Below are 18,486 nucleotides of genomic sequence, written 5' to 3' on the forward strand. Positions count from 1 at the left end.
AGGGAACTGGTTTAGCTGAGTGAGAGGCATTTGACCTAGGTTGGGAAATAAGAACTCTCCTAACAGGGACTTTGCCAATTCCGGCTGCCTTGCAGGCGTGTATAGACTTATAGCCATTGATGCTTCACTGTGGGAAATATTCTAGGAAACATGTAAATGAGGTGAGCATGTAGATTAGGGGCGGAGCGTTATGCATGCCTGACAGTGATTTCTGTGGTTATGTTTTATCCACATTCTCTGCACTTCTCAATTATTCAGTCTTGCAATTTGGTAAGAATTAAACTTTGCTGTTACTAATTGTTAGAAAAATAATTGCATCTCTGTGGATGTCTGATAATATCCCAAATTTAATTTTGTGGGACAGGTACACTCTAAAAGCTTGAAACAAGAACAAAGATACATTAAAAAAGGAAAGAGAAACATCTTTTACAAAAGATTAGTTAGAAAAGTTAGATGAGCATGTTAGAAATGTATTTATGTAAATGCACTTGTAGGCTGGATATGTTTGTTAATAGAGGGAGGATGGTTTCCTGCGGTTTGGAATTGGGGAAGGAGGGTTGTAGGGGAAGGGGGGGGGGATTTATTGGTACTTGTTGACAGTCGCAGTGAAAATTTTTTTTTTTATATATAATGTAAAATCGTAACAATAAGTGTTTTTGTATGTATTTTTGAAATAAAATAATAAAAAAATTTTTTACAAAAGAATTAAACCTTGCACACAATACCCATATTGTAATCATATCAAATGAGATTAAAATGCAATGTTCCATGACCTTGTTTTTATAATTACAGATATTTGACAGTGGTGTCACTGTGACGGAGAGCATTGCTGTGGACTGGATAGGACGAAACCTTTACTGGACTGACTTTATTTTGGAGACAATCGAAGTCTCGAAACTTGATGGCACTCACAGGGCAGTCCTACTCAGTGAGAATGTGACAAATCCACGAGGTCTTGTGTTGGATCCCAGAACAGAGTAAGAATTTTTACCTTCAGTGTTGAGGTAGCAGGGAGTAGGGTGAGCGTGTGAAGCTACAGCACAATGGGACTCTGGTAGTACCAACAGGAACCCCTCAGGCTCATTAGCATAATGTTAAGAATTGATTTTAGATGAAGATTACCAGTGTCAGGGTACCTTGATCGATGAGTTAGTGGCCCTGGATTACCATGCTTCATTTTGATGGTAGATTTGTTTTAATGTTGGTAAGTAAAAGTTATTTGCCTTGGTTAAAAAGAGTCCTCATTACTCATAACATAGGTTTTATGCAAATTTGCATGCTAGGTCCCAATTTCAGTCATCAAGGAGGTGCATTGAATTAGTTACAATGACTTTTGTTTGCGCTCATGGTAATAATAAATCTATTGGTCAAAAGATTTCAAATTATTGTATAGTAGATGAGGTTTAAAGAAGACTCAGGTCCATCAAATCCAACCTATTCTACAATATAGATCATTTGTATTTGTTATAGGTTAAAATTTGGGATTTTGTTACTGATAACTGTAAATCTGATATTCATTTTTTTAGTGCTCGGTTGATGTTTTGGACAGACTGGGGAAGGAATCCTAGAATAGAAAGGTCCAGCATGGATGGAACCTTAAGAACGGTTATCGTTTCTGAGAAGATCTATTGGCCAAACGGATTAACCATTGATTACCCCACTAAGCGCCTCTTCTTTGCGGATGCCTATCTTGACTACATTGACTACTGTGATTACAATGGAAATAACAGGAGGCAGGCCCTGGCTAGTGATTTGGTGAGTGGTCATGATTGTTGGTCAAAAAATACTGTAAAATACTAACCAGAATACTGCTGTTTAAAAGTGACCAAAAGCCATTGGTAAAGGCCAGTTTTGTTCTGTGTGTCGCATGGATTAATAGCCCCGAAACCAAATCAGCTACACTGAACACACCATGTCAGCTCAGAAAACCTACAGACCGGGTCTGGCAAACCTACACACCGAGTTTGTTGGATGCATGGACACAACTCTTTAACATTTTTTCAGTTCCATGGTTATTCCAAAAATAAGGCAAGATTTCAATAAAGGGAGACATCTCAAAAGGTGTTTGATCCTTAAAATTTTAAAGCTTAAAGGGTATTACCATTTTGGCAAATTAAAGTTATTGTTTGTATAATAAAAAGTGATACAATTTTCCGATATAGTTTCTGTATCAATTTTTCACTTCTGCTATAGAAAGCTTCTGTTTACTTCCAATGGATAGAAATCTGTCCATGGACACACAGGTGCACGGCTCAGTAGTATCATAGAGAGTAATCAGAGCTGCGGGATATAGTGAGCCGTGCACCTGTATGACCATGGTCATATTTATTTCCACTGGAAGTAAACATTGAAGCTTTCTATAGCAGGACAGCAAGTAGAAATATAAATGACTGTGAGGAATTGATACACAAAGTATATTAGAAAATTGTATAACTTTTCATTATACAAATAGTAACATTTATTTGCTGAAATTATAATACTCCTTTAATCATTATTTGAGATTTTATGTTGTGTGTTTGGGGGGAGAGGGTGGGGTGAACATTTTTCTAATGTACTTCTAAAGATAGACTGATTAGTTTGTAAAGAAACAGGTATCAGAGTTCCCTCCCATAGAGATCAGTATTCTTGTCTGTACAATGTGTGTATATGGGTGTATGGGGCTGACTATGAGCTTGCACCTAATCTATTTGTGTTTGTTTACACAGCTGTGAGCAGTGAGGATTAACGCCTTCACTTGGTGTTTGAAAATAATGCTCATAACATACTGCTGACAGGGAGAGAGCAGAAGTGGTTACACTCACTGCTCACAGCTGTGTAAACAAACAAGAGAGGAGAAAGAATCCTGTCTTCAGTTTTGGTTGTATGTTTGCTATATTTTCAGGTGCTACAACATCCACATGCCATCACCATATTCGAAGACTACATTTATTGGAGTGAGCGATACACCAATCGCATAATAAGAGCCAATAAATGGCACGGAGGTAACCAGACCGTCATGATTTATAATATTCGGCAACCTTTGGGGATTGCAGCTGTTCATCCTGTTAAACAACCTGGAGGTAAAAGATTGGTTATTTCCTTTTTTTTTAATATTTTTTTTCAAATTTCTACTCTTACTATTTTTATATACTGCCCATTAAATTTTATGCAATTATTTTATATACTGTCTTATAATTATAAAATTAATTATTAAGTTATATAAAGACGTAACATTTTTAAAATTTATTATTATTTATAATTTTTGTGATTATTGGTTTTTCCACAGGGTTAAATCCATGTGCATCAAACCCATGCAGCCATCTTTGTCTACTGTCTTCAAGTTCTTCCAAATTTTATTCCTGCGCCTGTCCCTCTGGATCGTCACTTATGGCAGATTCGGTAAACTGCCAACGAGGTAATTAGAAATTTTAATGGCATCTCTTAATCTAATTCCTTTTGAGTTATTGCAATAAATCTTAGGCTTGTCTGGATTGTGCTCAGATTTGGGGACAAGATAGCGTGAAACTGGATCATCATACTGATCTAAGCAGATGGAGAGGAGTTTGTGCCTTATGGCTGGCAATGATTGTTCACTTGAAGTGTTGAGTTGGGACCCTCTCCATACAGAGTCCACTTTTCCGTCCTATGGTGGCTCATGCACATTAGGTGAATGTCCACTCATCTATTCCTCAATGGAAGAGTAATGAGTGTCAAGCAGGTTACATTTTATTATGTCTGATTCTATAGTTCTCATGGGAGATTACCGTAGTTGTTTTCAGAGGTTTTTGGAAATGGCTTTCTCCCCTTTAAAAACACATGCACACTTGGCATTCTGTGTCCCTCTATGGTATAGTATTTGATTTGAGAATTTAGCTTTTTTACTTTGAGTCTTATGTAGGTACAGTATGTCCCCATACATATACTTGGGTGCAAAGTTACTGATTTGTTCAACCTTTGTGTTGTATTTTAGTTGGTAAAAGCATTCAGTTTTTTACTACTTGGTTAGACTGGAGAACTATGAGAGTGGAATGACCCAATAACCAATGTCAGCTACTCTATGTGCTAACATCTAGCCTTGTTCTGAAAACTTCAAAAGTTCTGAAAACGTAAGGTTTCAGAATTTCAAAACAATAAGGTCTTGTTCAGTTGCCGATACAATCTCTCAGGCTGTCAACGTCCAGTGCGGAGGGTTTTGTAGAGAGAAGATGTTGGGGCAAGGGTTAGGTTTTTCATCTTTCTCAATGTATTTAAGGTGAAGAACACAGGAAATGTTGCTACAAGCTTTGTTAAGCCTGTACATCAGGATGATATTGCTTTATTTATGTATCTTTACAATGGTCATCTATTTATATAGAACTTTTATTGGATTGTTATTGAATAGCTGTCGGGTCAGGGATTTCCCATACACATGTATGCTTGACTCTTCCAAGCTACAACCAGTAATCTCTTGCTGCAACTTATCTTCTAGTAAAACATGTGCTTCGATTTGATAAATTGTTTTTACACTTTGTTACACATTTGATTTTTGGATCAGCCTACCAAAATGAGATGCCTCTCATGTAACGCATTTCATTTTGGCATCCAGTGTCTAAAATAAGACACATCAAAATGATCCGTATGTTGCGCCAATTTTGAGCTGACTACACTAAATGTAATTCTTGGATCAAGAAATAAATATCTTTATTCTGTAGCGCTTTACAGGTCATAGGAGACATAAACAAACAAAAAATGTACAGAACAATAACAATGGAACAATAGGAATGATGGACCTGCTTGCAAGATCACAATTTCATTGTTTTTCAAGGGTTGGTCACCTTCCCAATACAAATTAAATATGATCCCCACCTAAAACCTAATATTTATTCCTATTTTCGGGTGGTAGAGGTACTCACCTATGTTCTTTTTGCATCCCTGAGTGGGCGGGATCAGCAGGCTCCATCTTTTTTGTGCGGGTAAATCTCTGCGTATGCGCAGTGTTTCATAGTTGTGCCTATGAGTGAAGACACAGCCGTGAACACTCCCAGCAGTGGATGGGATGTGGAAGCACGCCCAGGTCTTTAGGAATGTCACATGTTCCTTCTGTCTTGGACATGCGTCGAGGAGAAGAAGACAGAAGATAAAGAAGAGGCCGCTGGGTTGCACAGGAGGATTGTGACAACGCTGGAGAAATCCTTCAGAAGGTGAGTTACAATATTCTTTGTTTTCCTGCCCCAAAGACCCAGAGCATAATGAAGCAGTCACCAGCCTCGATCAACATTTACAGTATTCAGGGAGTATTGGCTGCAGGATAACCTGTCTGATGTTGGTGAGGGATTACATAGACAGAAGGAGTACACTGGGTTGGTTAGTAAAAAAAGACTCAATGTTACACACAGTTATGAAATGTGATAGGCCTGGCTGAAGAAATGGTTTTTTAGGGTTTTTTAACTTTGGTAGTTAGGTGTTAGTCTGATAGTCCGGGGTTAGTGCATTCCACTGAGATGGTGCAGCTCAGAAGAAGTCCTGGAGATATAAAGTTTGAATCAAAGAAAAGAATAATTTTAGATCCCTGGCAGATTGAAGAGCACAGGTAGGGGGAATGGACTGATATGACAGAAGGGAAGTAGTTAGGTGCAACACTTTGCAGAGCTTTGTGGATAAGGGAGAGTTGTGGGAGTAGCAGTGGAAGTACTCATACTTATAGAATAGCCCCATTCAATACTTTTATGAGCATAATTTATGCAGTCCAAGTAATAGGAGCAATGTTGCGGTGAATGACTGCACCATTTGAACCAATGGAAGTGAAAATGTTATGAAACAAGGCTCGATAAGACAATGGGGCTCATTTACTAAGGGTCCGAATTGTGCACTTTCATCGGGTTTGCCGACGATTTCCGATTTGCGCCGAATTGCCCTGGGATTTTGGCGCACATGATCTGATTTTGGCGCATCGGCACTGACTTTCACGCAACAGAAATCGGGGGGCGTGGCAACGATGGATTCAGAAAAAACGATGAATTTAAAAAAGAATTTGTGTCGCAAGATCAGCACTTACATGCACCTTACATGCAAGGTGAACTCTGGCGCAACAGCGACACCTGGTAGATATCGGGCGCACGACCTTAGCGAATCCCGGCAGACCCGAATCCTCGTCGGAGAACGCGCCTCTGGATCCCGACTGGACCGGGTAATTAAATGTGCCCCAATGGATGGCCCTTGGCCTGGAGCTGTGGTATTCATCTCACCTGGGTGACAATTGAGGACCTCCTATAAAGTGATATCAATGTGCATCTCCAGCCCATAGGCCCAGGGCTCTCTCAGTCTTCCAATTCCAATTCTATATTGTTATCCATAAGAAAAAACATCCAAATCAACCACTTTCTTTTTCCATCTTTGAACGATCAAAGTCTACATTGAATAAATGAAAGATCCGATGCTCCGTCTCTGTTACCATAGAGATTGTATCACTTGTTAATTTAATTGTGAAAGATCTTAATTATTGCTAATGATTGAAAAAAAAAAAGACCTTTGCTCATTCTTCTGAGACTTATTATGATCCTAATCCTTGATGACAGTGTTATTTTTGTCTGCCAGCACCAACTTTCAGCACAAAGATTAGATTTTGGTATGTTCATTCCCATCTATTGTCTTCTTTTCAACATAGCAATACTGTTCACCTTGAGATCTGAAATTGCCTAAATTAAAAAAAAAAGGCAAAAATTAAAAGCTAGTTAAAAGTTTCGCATACATCAAAGCTGAGGCTCTTTACTGAAGGGGACTAAAAATATAAAACATTTTCTTTCTAAAAAATATACAAAGTGAATCAGACATCAAAAACTCAAAAATTACAATATGTTAAATAGTCGAATATTTTTACAAAGTATAAACATAATATAACATGTAATATTAGGAAAATAAATAACACCAGGCATTTCTACAGCAGTTTTTTACAGTAATTTTTTTTGAAGGCTGCAAACAGGTATCGCTGTAACACAACTTATTATGTTCAATACAAAAAGTTTATTTTTCACCCGACTACAGCATACCCCAAATGAAGCATTTTTTTTTTTTACTGTAAAAATGTATAATGTATATATATAAAGCCTTCCAAAATCTTAAAAAGCTAAAGAAAGCCACCAAAAAGTAGAGTTCTTCTCCTTTGTTGTGGGTTAAGGGGAATCTGCCCTGACCTCCACATTCAGTGGCAAGACATGACTCATTCAGAGGTCAATATTTTGACACATTTATGACTGTCAAAACTGTGTAAGAAAATTTGCATAAAACCTGCCCCCTGAGTCACACAAGAAAAGCCAACATAATGGGGCACATTTACTTACCCATCCGCGGGGATTCACTGAAAGTGCATTGTCCGATGCGCGCCCGATATCCTGCATGTGTCGCTTCCCTGCTCAGGTTCAACTTCTTCTTCCTGGTGCTTGTAAGTGCATTGTCTTGCCACACAATTTAAATCCCGCTCTCAGTCCGAATCAGTCAGATCATCCGACGCCCCCCCCCCAAATTGTGCTGTATGGAAGCCAGCGCAGTTGCGCCAAATAAAAGGGTTTTGTGTGCGACACAATTGCAATGCACCCGCTACTTAAATACTTGTGTAAGCCATTTTCCCATTGAAGATAGGGCACAGTCCGAAAAAAGTGCGTCACAAAGCGGCGCAAAGCCTAAATAAATGTGCCCCAATGTCTGAAAAGAGGTTGTGCCTTTTCAAATTATTTGTGCAAAAGTATGTAAAAATTTTAACATATTTTCAGTATACCTTCATCTCGTAAATAAATAACACGCAAGCACTATTTGTTTGTACAGCAGTGCGTTACAATAAAGTACAATAAAGTTTAAAGGATTGCTTGAGCTTTATTCTTCACATGATGTATTCAAAGGTTAAGATAGCTTAAAAATGGTTTATCCATTTATTTCTATTGATAGATCCGAAATGTGTGACAAGTGGTCGTCTGATGCTTAAAACCTACAATGCATAGGGTTCATTGTTGTGAGTTATCAAACCATAGCACCCTACTACCCTTGTGGTTGTGCATGGTATTGCATCTCTCACTGATTCATTTTTCTGACATACATATAAACCTTTTTTTCTGCAGATGATAAGCCATTCCTCATTGTAATAAGAGATAACATTATTTATGGGATGTCTCTTAATCCCCTGGAAAAGACCAATGATGCTATGGTACCGATAGCAGGCATCCAGAACGGATATGATGTGGAATTTGATGACACGGAGCAAATGATCTACTGGGTTGAAAATCCTGTAAGTACTAAAGATTCTGAACATTTACAAACGTTTTTTGTTCCGGTTCCATCTATTGTGCAGTGATATGTATTGTTTATGTATAAAGCTAGTGTAATTTTATTTACTTATAGGGCGAAATACACCGGGTAAAGGCAGACGGAATGAACAGGACTGAGTTTGCTCCATCGGCGATCATTGGTACTCCTGTCGGTCTGGCATTAGACTGGATTTCAGGGAACCTTTATTACACAAATCCAGTGACTCAGTCAATTGAGGTAAGAAGTATAAGAGTATAAGATGCTATGATCAAACTGGAACTGCATGTTAATATAGGTTACATATAGCTACACATTAGCAGAACTATGAGGGATGAACAAGTCCAAGGCCTAAGGGAACACAAAAATATTGATAACACATGACAAGGACCCAGGGGCTTCAAGTTAGTCCTCTGCATATTTTTCAAACAATAAGTAACCCCATGGTCTGTGTCCACTTTCCACTTTTCCCAAGATCCTGTACACCTCTATGGTTTAATGTATTCTTAGTCTGTATTCTATTTGCATCTTTTTGACTTCCTTTTTTAAGGTTCTAAAACTATATGGAGACGTAAAGTATAGAAAAACGGTTATTACGAATGATGGGACCCCTACCGGAGCGGGAAGACCTCTTGGGATAGTTGTTGACCCAGCTAGAGGGTAAGCTACAGGTTTATGTATATATCTGACACAGGACCATCAATTTTACAGCAAGAGAGGATTTGGCCTATGTAAGGGATCGTGGCTTCACAGGGAATGAATTCGGAATCCGTTTTCTGGTATAAACTTAGCCAACTAAGTAGACAGTCTTAAATTATATCAGAATTGTCACCCAGCATCAGACACCTTGATGAATCTGACTGTCTAGCCTAACTTTGAGACTCTTTTGAAATATCTTCCCCTGTATGTACTCCTTGCTGACTGATAATTTTTAACTTCCCATTTATGATCTTTGGGAAAGTGCTTTACAAATTTTTTTCTCTCTAGAAAGATGTACTGGACAGACCAAGGCACTGAAGGAGGGGTTCCTGCGAAAATTGCCAGCGCAGATATGGATGGCTCCAACCCAACTGTCTTGTACACCAATAACCTTGATCATGTTGAGTTCATCACAATTGACATTGCAGATCAGAAACTCTACTGGGCCGTTACTGGCAGCGGAGTGGTAAGAATTATAATTTGTATTGTTCAAAGTAGTTTTACCTACGTTTGATTTAAAGGACATTTATCACCAGGATCAAGGATTGTAAACAAAGCACACTGACATACTGGTGTGTGCTCCCTCTGGCAGGATCTGCTCCTTTTTATGCTTCTTATGCTCTGGTTTTTACAAAAAAAATGCTTTTCAAATTATGCAAATGAGCCTGAGGGTCTCCAGGCTCCGTGGCGCCCCTAAGACTCATTAGCATAAATGTTAAAGCCTATTTAAAAAAAAACAAAAAACATGGGCATACGAAGAGCAGATCATCCTAGAGGGGGCACACACCAGTATGTCAGTGTGCTTGGTTTACAATCCTTGATCCTGGTGGTAGATGTCCTTTAAAAAGAAAAGTTAAAGCAAACTTATAGCTTCCAGCCACTACATAAAGCGTGAAACCAGCAGCTTCAGGCACCATTCTCTCTGTTTATGATGATGGATGGCCGAACAGTACTCTATTTCAGTACTTCGCAGGAGACATTTACAATATGAAACCAATGTAATGATTCTATAATTGTCTTTGTAGATTGAAAGAGGAAATGTGGATGGAACAAATAGAATAACTGTAGTGCAGCATCTCTCCCACCCCTGGGGTATTGCAGTCCATGAGAACTTTCTCTACTATACAGACCGGGATTATGAGGCTATTGAGCGTGTTGATAAGTCTACTGGATCCAACCGAGTGGTCATGCGAGAAAACGTTGCAGGACTTAGGTGTCTTCGAGTCCATTACAGAGACAGTGAGTACATTTTGTTCTATAATATAGTGGTCTACATAGTCAAAGGGATGCTTTTTTCTTTACAATGGGAACCTCTTGGCCACATATTCCTATACTTCTGCAGTACAACTCTCATAGAAGGTTTAAAGGGGTCTAAAAAAACCAATACTTCCCCACTATGGCTCCTGGTTCTGGTATCCTTTTTGTTTTTTGGGCCTGCCCCATTTGGTAGTTGCAGTGGGGTATTCATCAAACCCGATTTATCCAAAAAGTGACCTTCTTTGACCACAGGACATCACTTCAGGGGACTTCACGTACTGTTTTGTCCTATGGTCCAAGGAGGTAACACATTGAATAAAGGTCAAATTCATTGAAAACCTGTTGAAGCATTAGGTTGCTCAAGTGGATAAAACAGATATTTTAGCGTTTGATAACAAATACATTATTTATTTATCCTTTATACAGAGGCGTCCGGTTCTTCTAATGGATGCAGCAATAACCCTGATGCTTGTCAGCACCTCTGCTTGCCTAAACCCAGTGGACGGTTTTCATGTGCTTGTGCAACAGGATTTAATCTGAGCTCTGATAACAGGACCTGCACACCTTACAACTCCTTTATTGTGGTGTCTATGATGTCAGCTATCAGAGGATTTAGTTTGGAATCTGCAGATCATTCTGAGGCGATGGTACCAATGGCAGGACGAGGTAGGTGGTCTTTCTTGTACATCAGTTTAAAGTTTTGAAAAATTATCCCAATGTTATTTCTATGGCTGCTATTACATACAGCCAACCTCCGTTGGTCTCATTTCGGGCAGTGTAGCAGATAAATTTAGTGGTCATGGATGGGGGGTCATAAAAAGCACCTTCCGCTTCGGGAAGGTGTCTGGTTGCAAGGTCCTATGAAGTTATTCAGTTGTCTTATTGGTTTTTGTGACGCATCCACGTTTCTGACCCTGGCATGTAACAGGTTTCGTTCCACCTGATGACCACCGTTAGTCATTGACCATGACTTTGAGCTGCCTACTTTGGGTTGTTCTCTGACTACACAAGATTTCTACCTATCCTGACCTCAGCCTTTTCAAAAAGTATTTTCTGTATGTGCTCCTGGTGCTTTGAAGCAGTGCCTTTTCACTGACCAGGTTTAGTTGTCACCTTAGAGGTCTCCAACAGGTAGCGAACTGGTGACCTAGTCCCAGGAAATCGAGGTCCCTCTATAGGGGTTAAAGGGTGAAAGCCAACTTGGCCCATACCCTTGGGAGGGCCCACAGTCAAATTAGAGTCGTTAGTGGGTCCATAACCCACTGCACTATGATAGTCATTTGTCAAAGGAAGAACTTCCCACTTCATTCCTTGTCCTGATGCCTTAGACATAAACTTGTATATTTTTGGACCTTACCATACACATCTAACTACCATATGACATCTATATTTTCAGATGAAATCATATGATTATTATTGACATATGACAATATTATATTGACGTTTTCTTGAATTCAAATAAAGCTTCTTTATTTAAATGTCTCTTGTCTCCCTGAAAACTTGATGTCTCATAAGACATCGCTATTAGATTAACCTTAATATTTGGTACAACATTAAGTCAATTTTGTAACTGTTTTTGTAGGTCGTGCTGCTCTTCATGTGGATGTTCATGTGCAGTCTGGATTCATATACTGGTGTGATTTCAGCAGCTCTGTATCTGCATACAATGGAATCCGCCGTGTTAAACCGAATGGGTCAAATTTTAGAAATGTTGTTACTGGTGGAATTGGGAGGAATGGAATTCGAGGAATTGCAGTTGACTGGGTTGCAGGTAGGTTGAACCAAAACTGTTTTGCATCAGCACTTTATTTTGCCGCAGACCATAGACACATGGCACAAGATATAAAAGATACCCTCCTTTACATATTTGAGCTGCCTCTACATGATCACCCAGTGAATAACGTTTTCCAATGTAAGTCACCTGTATTAAGGTATTAGGGGGTATTTATGCTACCTCGGCACTCGTGCTGGTGTGGAGCTGGCAGAAAAGGGGAAAATAATCAAATGCTAGTGATACGATAGCATTTGTGATTATATCAGTGCTTCTATGTGGTGTAGAAGTTCTACTAAATACCCCCTATTGTCTCAAGTCTGAGGTTTCACTGTTTCTTTCCTACTTATTTTTAGGAAATCTCTACTTCACCAATGCATTCCTGACCGAAACCTTCATTGAAATAGTTCGCCTGAACACAACGTACCGTCGTGTTTTAATGAAAACTTCAGTTGATATGCCCAGACATATTGTGGTGGATCCTAAGAACAGATATCTGTTTTGGGCAGATTATGGGCAAAACCCTAAAATTGAGCGGGCATTTCTGGATTGCACCAACAGAACAGTTCTGGTGTCTGAGGGAATTAGTACACCAAGAGGTTTAGCTGTGGATCGTAATACTGGCTATGTTTATTGGGTGGATGACTCTTTGGATATGATTGCACGAATCCGACCTGAAGGTGGTGAAACTGAAATAGTAAGATATGGCAACCGCAACCCTACACCTTATGGGATTACAGTATTTCAGAACACAATTATTTGGGTAGATAGAAACTTGAAAAAAATATTCCAAGCCAGCAAGGAACCTCAAAACACGGAGCAACCAACGGTCCTCCGGGATAATATAAACCTTCTTAGAGACGTCACTGTTTTTGACAAGCGTTTTCAGCCGGTCTTACCAGGGGAAGTCAACAACAATCCATGTTTGGTGAATAATGGAGGTTGTCAACATTTCTGCTTTGCCTTGCCTGGTACACAGACACGCAAGTGTGGTTGTGCATTTGGGGCAATTGGGCCTGATGGAACAAGATGTATTATATCCACTGATGACTACCTGATATATGCACTAGAAGGCTCTATTAACAGTTTGCCCCTTGATCCTGAGAATCACAGCCCTCCATTCCCCAGGGTCAATGTTCCTAGGACAGCAGTGGCGCTGGATTATGACAGCTCGGATAACAGAATATACTATACTCGAAGTGTAGGAGCTGGAAGGAGTGAAATTCGCTACTTCGGACTATCGGCATTAAATCAACATACCACAGTGGCTTCAGGTAAGGAAAAAGTGATCTAAAACTACCTTCATTTTAATATTTAATGCATTGGTTAGTTTTCTGAATTTTTTTTTTTTAGATTTGGGAGCTCCGGATGGAATAGCCTTTGACTGGATTCATAAAAGGGTTTACTACAGTGATTATCTAAACCAGACCATAACCTCGATGGCACTGAATGGTTCTGACCGTACTGTGATTGCACGTGTACCCCGGCCTAGAGCGATCATGTTGGATCCATGCCGAGGGTAGGAACTATTTTTCTTTTACTTATTTAAAGGAAATCTACCACATGGATGCAGTATTGTACACCAAGCACACTTACACACTGCTGGGTGTCCCCTGAAACAGAATCACTTCTTCCTCTATCTTCTAATGGCCTAATTTTGGTGAAAATCATTTTCAAGTTATGCAAATAAGCCTCAGGTGCTCTTGTGTACATCACAGAAGCCACTTGTGGCTCCATTGTCTAATTATGATGTCCTTGTCTTTCTGGCTCGAAAGTGGAGGGAGGAGGGGGGTAGTAACACTACCAAGGCTATGATTTTTTATCCAAAAAGAGGACATTGGAAGAAAGGAGGAATGGATCCCGTTTTAGGCTATAATCACACTGCCGTTGCCCGCTGTACCGTAGCACATAGCTGCGCCAGGGAGAGCTTAACATAGAGCCTGGCGCCGTATTCCGTCGAAATTTAGGACATGTCCTATCCTTCTACAGGCTACGGTACGGTGCCGCACATGATGTATATACGTCCCCCATACGTTCATGTGAATGTAGCCTTCACGGAAAAACTATACCCCATACTATCCATAGTCCATATAGTATGTATAATATGTTATATACATTGAATATATGCTATGTCTGTTTTATATTGTTTCCTTGTGCTGTGTTAGGTACATGTACTGGACAGATTGGGGGTCCAATGCCAAGATAGAAAGAGCTACGTTGGGAGGCAACTTTCGGACGGTTATTGTAAATACTAGTTTGGTATGGCCAAATGGACTAACCCTTGACTACGAAGAAGATCGGATTTATTGGGCTGATGCAAGTTTGTATGTACTATTACATTGCTTTTATTAAACATTTTGTAACCACTGTGCCTATCTAATATGCTTACTCTAAGGATCTTTCATTCATCTTGTGGGTTCCTTTGTGTTATGCTCCACTCCTTCATCCCTCTCTTTAGGCATAGCAGTGTTTATCTCTTTTGTCCTTGAATAATTTTTTCATAATTAGGATTTTTTGGTCTTTTGATAATTTCACTTTTTTATGCTTTTTTTGTCTTTCAGACAGAAGATAGAACGCTGCTCGTTAACTGGTGCAAATCGAGAGGTAGTGGTTAGCACAGCCATATATCCATTTGCTATGACCCTGTACGACCAACACATTTACTGGACTGACTGGAACACAAGGAGTATATACCGGGCCAATAAACATGATGGCTCAGATCAAATTGTTATGATTCAGAACCTACCCCAGCGCCCAATGGACATTCATGTCTTGTCTAAGAATAAACAGGAGCAGTGCGCCAGCCCCTGTGATCAGTTCAATGGCGGCTGCAGTCACATCTGTGCGCCAGGTAAAATTTACTATGTGAATATCAGAGGTTTATGTCTTGTCTTTACAATTGGGAATGGATGTGAGTGATAACATTGTCTGAATCCTCAGGTCCCAATGGAGCAGAATGCCAATGTCCTTCTACTGGAAGCTGGTATTTGGCAAACAACAACAAGGATTGTATTGTAGACAATGCCACCAGATGCCAGAGCGGGCAGTTCACGTGTCTCAATGGCCGCTGCATTCAAGAAAGTTGGAAGTGTGACAATGACAATGACTGCCGGGATGGGAGTGATGAACTGGAACGTGTATGTGGTGAGTTTGGTGGTTCCTTTTTGTTTATGTAGAGAAGATTCTGACCTCTCTGTATCACCCTCACATCTTTACAGCACTGGTTTGGGTACCTTTGGTTCACCAGTTTAATTCATTCTGGGGCCTACCGGACAGCTGCATGTTTGAAAAGTCCCCTGTGGGCCTCTTCGGGGGTGCATGCAAACCAAAATGTACACTTAGAAGCATAACATGGACACCAGTTGCCTTTCACTTTTTCAGATAAAAACATAACTCGACTTTAGACATTTCCAAGATATACCCAGTTTAATCCGTATGAAAATGAGGCACCAAAGGCTTTGCTATTCTCAACTGGACTACTATCCTCTCAGATTTGTCTTGTGAGAAGCATCTGGTGAAACTCGAAGGGGAGTGATTTCGACAGGAATTGCTCCAGGTACTAAGGACATGCCATGGGTGCATTAACTACCTCATTAGCATATGGATCAAACTGGGAATTTATAGGAAATTTCATAATTAATGTAATATGGTAAGCCAGCAAATTAAAACACTTGCTAGAAGTGGTATGCATAAAAAATGAATAATAATAAATAAAAACTGTAATAATTTTCAGTATAATTAGTTTGTAGAACTAACGCTTTCATTAAAAACTGGTGAGAATAGTCCCCTATATATTGTGTTTTGGTAAATTGTGCCATGGCTACCCCTCTCCATCTGGTTTTTCTATATAAACTACCCTGTGAAACGTTACTCATAGCAATGATTGTTTTATCCCACATGCAGTCCGCTTTGCAGCTGTGTTTGCACTGGCAGGTACAGTATAGAAAAGTACTGACATAGTGAATTAGATCCAAAACTCTACATCTATTCACTCACTTTTGGGTTATCTTTGCAGCTTTTCATACCTGCTCACCGACCGCGTTCACCTGTGGCAATGGCAAATGCGTGCCCTATCACTACCGCTGCGACCACTACAACGACTGCGAAGATAATAGTGATGAGGCCGGATGTCTCTTCAGAACCTGTGACCCGAACACTGAATTTGCCTGTAATAACGGAAGGTGTATTTCCCGGGCCTATGTCTGCAATGGGGTGAACAACTGCTATGACAATGGCACATCTGATGAAAGGAACTGCCGTAAGTTACCCACAATGTTCATTTACCGTTATATGGAGTCTCTAATATTCTGTAGTATGGAGCTATATGCAAAATTAGTGCCTATATAGACCCCCAAATTATTGAGATGTTTCTGATAGCTTAACCTTAAAAGACTTCCAATATTGGTCAACAAACATTGCTATTGGCTTCCATGGGGGTTAAATAGGACACAAGCGAGAGCCCTCCAAAGAACAGTATAGGTCAACACAACATTGGTCCCTACAAGGGTCAATGTATGGACCATTCTAAGTATTATTGGTAAATGTATGTGTGTACACATTTTTTTGACCCAGATATAGCTTTATGATGTTATCATTTAATGTAATTTTTATTCATTTAGATACTACAGTATGTTTTGAAACCAAAGTGGATTAGAATGAAAAATTCTTGATTCATTCCAAAAAAACCCCCAAAATTATTTTCCACAAATAAAAATCTATGGGGCACATCTACCATGACATGTGCAGCAGAATTCTGGCGCCAGCTTATGTTGAATGTGCTCCTTTGAACTTATGAAGAATTCTGCATTTGTTCCTCAAAAATCTGCCCAGATTTTAGCTGTAAGGCAGTAGAGATTTTTTGGAATGTTTTTGGATTGTATCTTTTTCTCTCGGTTTGACATTTCTATAACCTTCACATATTACATATCACAAAATACATCAATGACACAAATGTTTGTAGAAGATTCCGTTATTTCTGTGCCTTTACGAAAACCTGAAAAACTGGGGGGAAAATAACCCGACCAGTTCTGCATTTTTTTATAGACAAAAAAACAGAGAATTTTTTAAAATGTTTGATAAAATTTTTTTTCAAATGTGTGACACCCCACTAATGGATGTTATTTAATTATTGCTTGGATTTTTATAAGTTGCAAAGCATTACAACAACAAATTGCAAAATGAAAAATTAGTTTCCAGCTACATATGAGTAAATGTTTCCAAAAAAAATTCAAGAATGAGGAATGACTAAAACTGTTTCAACTACTACTAAGATTTGGGGGATGGGAAACTGGTGATTTTGGTTATTCAAACATTTTTCAACACTTTTCTCGTTCTCCTTTAAAGCTGAACGCACTTGTGAACCGGGGTACACCAAATGTCAGAGCACCAACATTTGCATTCCTCGTACTTATCTTTGTGATGGAGATAATGACTGCGGAGATATGAGTGATGAAAGCGCCACTCATTGTGGTAAGATGCGTAGTGTTTAATCACATCACTAATGACTGCCCGAATAACAGGGCTATGGACTTACTGAAAGAAATCCATTACTTTACAGCAGAATTACCGATTGTATTATAAAGGCTGCCGCCTTGTGACATGTAGGGAATTCTGTATATACAGAGTGGATAATTGCTTAGAAAGCTTTTATAATTCCATTTAGTATATTCTCTCTACACAATTTATCATACTTGGACTCAGAAAATAAGTTATATTTGGGTGCTTCCTTTAGAAGCTTAAATGAATGGAGTAATAAAGGATGTAGCTGAGTACTGCGCTCTGCTATAGTCAGTGCCATAGAGATGAATAGAGCAGCAGGCGCATGCAGGGGCGTAACTTGAGGGGGTGCAGAGGTTGTGGTCGCACCAGGGCCCAAGAGATTTAGGGGGCCCTTATGGTGTCACTTTCCCATATGAGAAGACTATTACTATAAACCATACATTATAGTCGGGGGCCTGGCACAGACTTTGCACTGGGGCCCATCATCTTCTAGTTACGCCACTGGGCGCATCCATGACCAGCTACTCCATTCTAATAATCCATGGGGCTCTCACCTCTCAGCAAGTAAAAAACAATCCTATGCATAAGGGAAAACTTGATGTGGATGGACAACCCCATTAAAGGGGTCATCACAGCAATGCAAAGCCTTCGGACAGTAAGTGTTCTCATACTCATAAGAATTAGGACTTCAGTGATAATTTCTAACAGAGTAAATTCAAATGGAAATGATTTGCCAGTCTCCTTCTGACTGATCCTCATGACTAGCAGGCAGTTTATTCTATCACACTGTATATATACTAATAGCCACATATACTAGCACATTACATTACTAGCTAAGTAATTACTGGAGAAAACATAACATGCTTTATTTATTCTATTCCAGCCACCATGATATGTACCGAAAGTGAATTCCGCTGTGCCTCGGGACGCTGTATTCCTGGTCACTGGTATTGTGATCAGGGGGTAGACTGTGCGGATGGCTCTGATGAACCTCCATCATGTGGTAAGGG

At 39.6% G+C, this 18,486-nt stretch overlaps 1 protein-coding gene across 5 annotated transcripts in view; it reads left to right on the forward strand.

The window, feature by feature from the left end:
* Window positions 1-18,486, forward strand: part of LRP2 (LDL receptor related protein 2) — a 144,697-nt gene that overhangs the window by 78,134 nt on the left and 48,077 nt on the right. For 3 of the 5 annotated variants that reach the window (XM_072121786.1, XM_072121787.1, XM_072121788.1), the window contains 20 exons: window positions 793-977; window positions 1,527-1,755; window positions 2,882-3,059; window positions 3,266-3,394; window positions 8,067-8,233; window positions 8,347-8,490; window positions 8,801-8,910; window positions 9,238-9,415; window positions 9,975-10,188; window positions 10,633-10,872; window positions 11,789-11,977; window positions 12,334-13,251; window positions 13,331-13,496; window positions 14,143-14,301; window positions 14,539-14,828; window positions 14,918-15,121; window positions 15,881-15,910; window positions 15,993-16,235; window positions 17,321-17,446; window positions 18,360-18,479. In XM_072121786.1, coding sequence (XP_071977887.1) covers window positions 793-977; window positions 1,527-1,755; window positions 2,882-3,059; window positions 3,266-3,394; window positions 8,067-8,233; window positions 8,347-8,490; window positions 8,801-8,910; window positions 9,238-9,415; window positions 9,975-10,188; window positions 10,633-10,872; window positions 11,789-11,977; window positions 12,334-13,251; window positions 13,331-13,496; window positions 14,143-14,301; window positions 14,539-14,828; window positions 14,918-15,121; window positions 15,881-15,910; window positions 15,993-16,235; window positions 17,321-17,446; window positions 18,360-18,479 — 4,219 coding nt within the window. The remainder of the gene's footprint in view (window positions 1-792; window positions 978-1,526; window positions 1,756-2,881; window positions 3,060-3,265; window positions 3,395-8,066; window positions 8,234-8,346; window positions 8,491-8,800; window positions 8,911-9,237; window positions 9,416-9,974; window positions 10,189-10,632; window positions 10,873-11,788; window positions 11,978-12,333; window positions 13,252-13,330; window positions 13,497-14,142; window positions 14,302-14,538; window positions 14,829-14,917; window positions 15,122-15,880; window positions 15,911-15,992; window positions 16,236-17,320; window positions 17,447-18,359; window positions 18,480-18,486) is intronic. The other 2 variants (XM_072121789.1, XM_072121791.1) reach the window with 1 other exon arrangement.

This window comes from Engystomops pustulosus, chromosome 8 (genome assembly GCF_040894005.1).
Source record: "Engystomops pustulosus chromosome 8, aEngPut4.maternal, whole genome shotgun sequence".
Classification (NCBI taxonomy): Eukaryota; Metazoa; Chordata; class Amphibia; order Anura; family Leptodactylidae; genus Engystomops; species Engystomops pustulosus.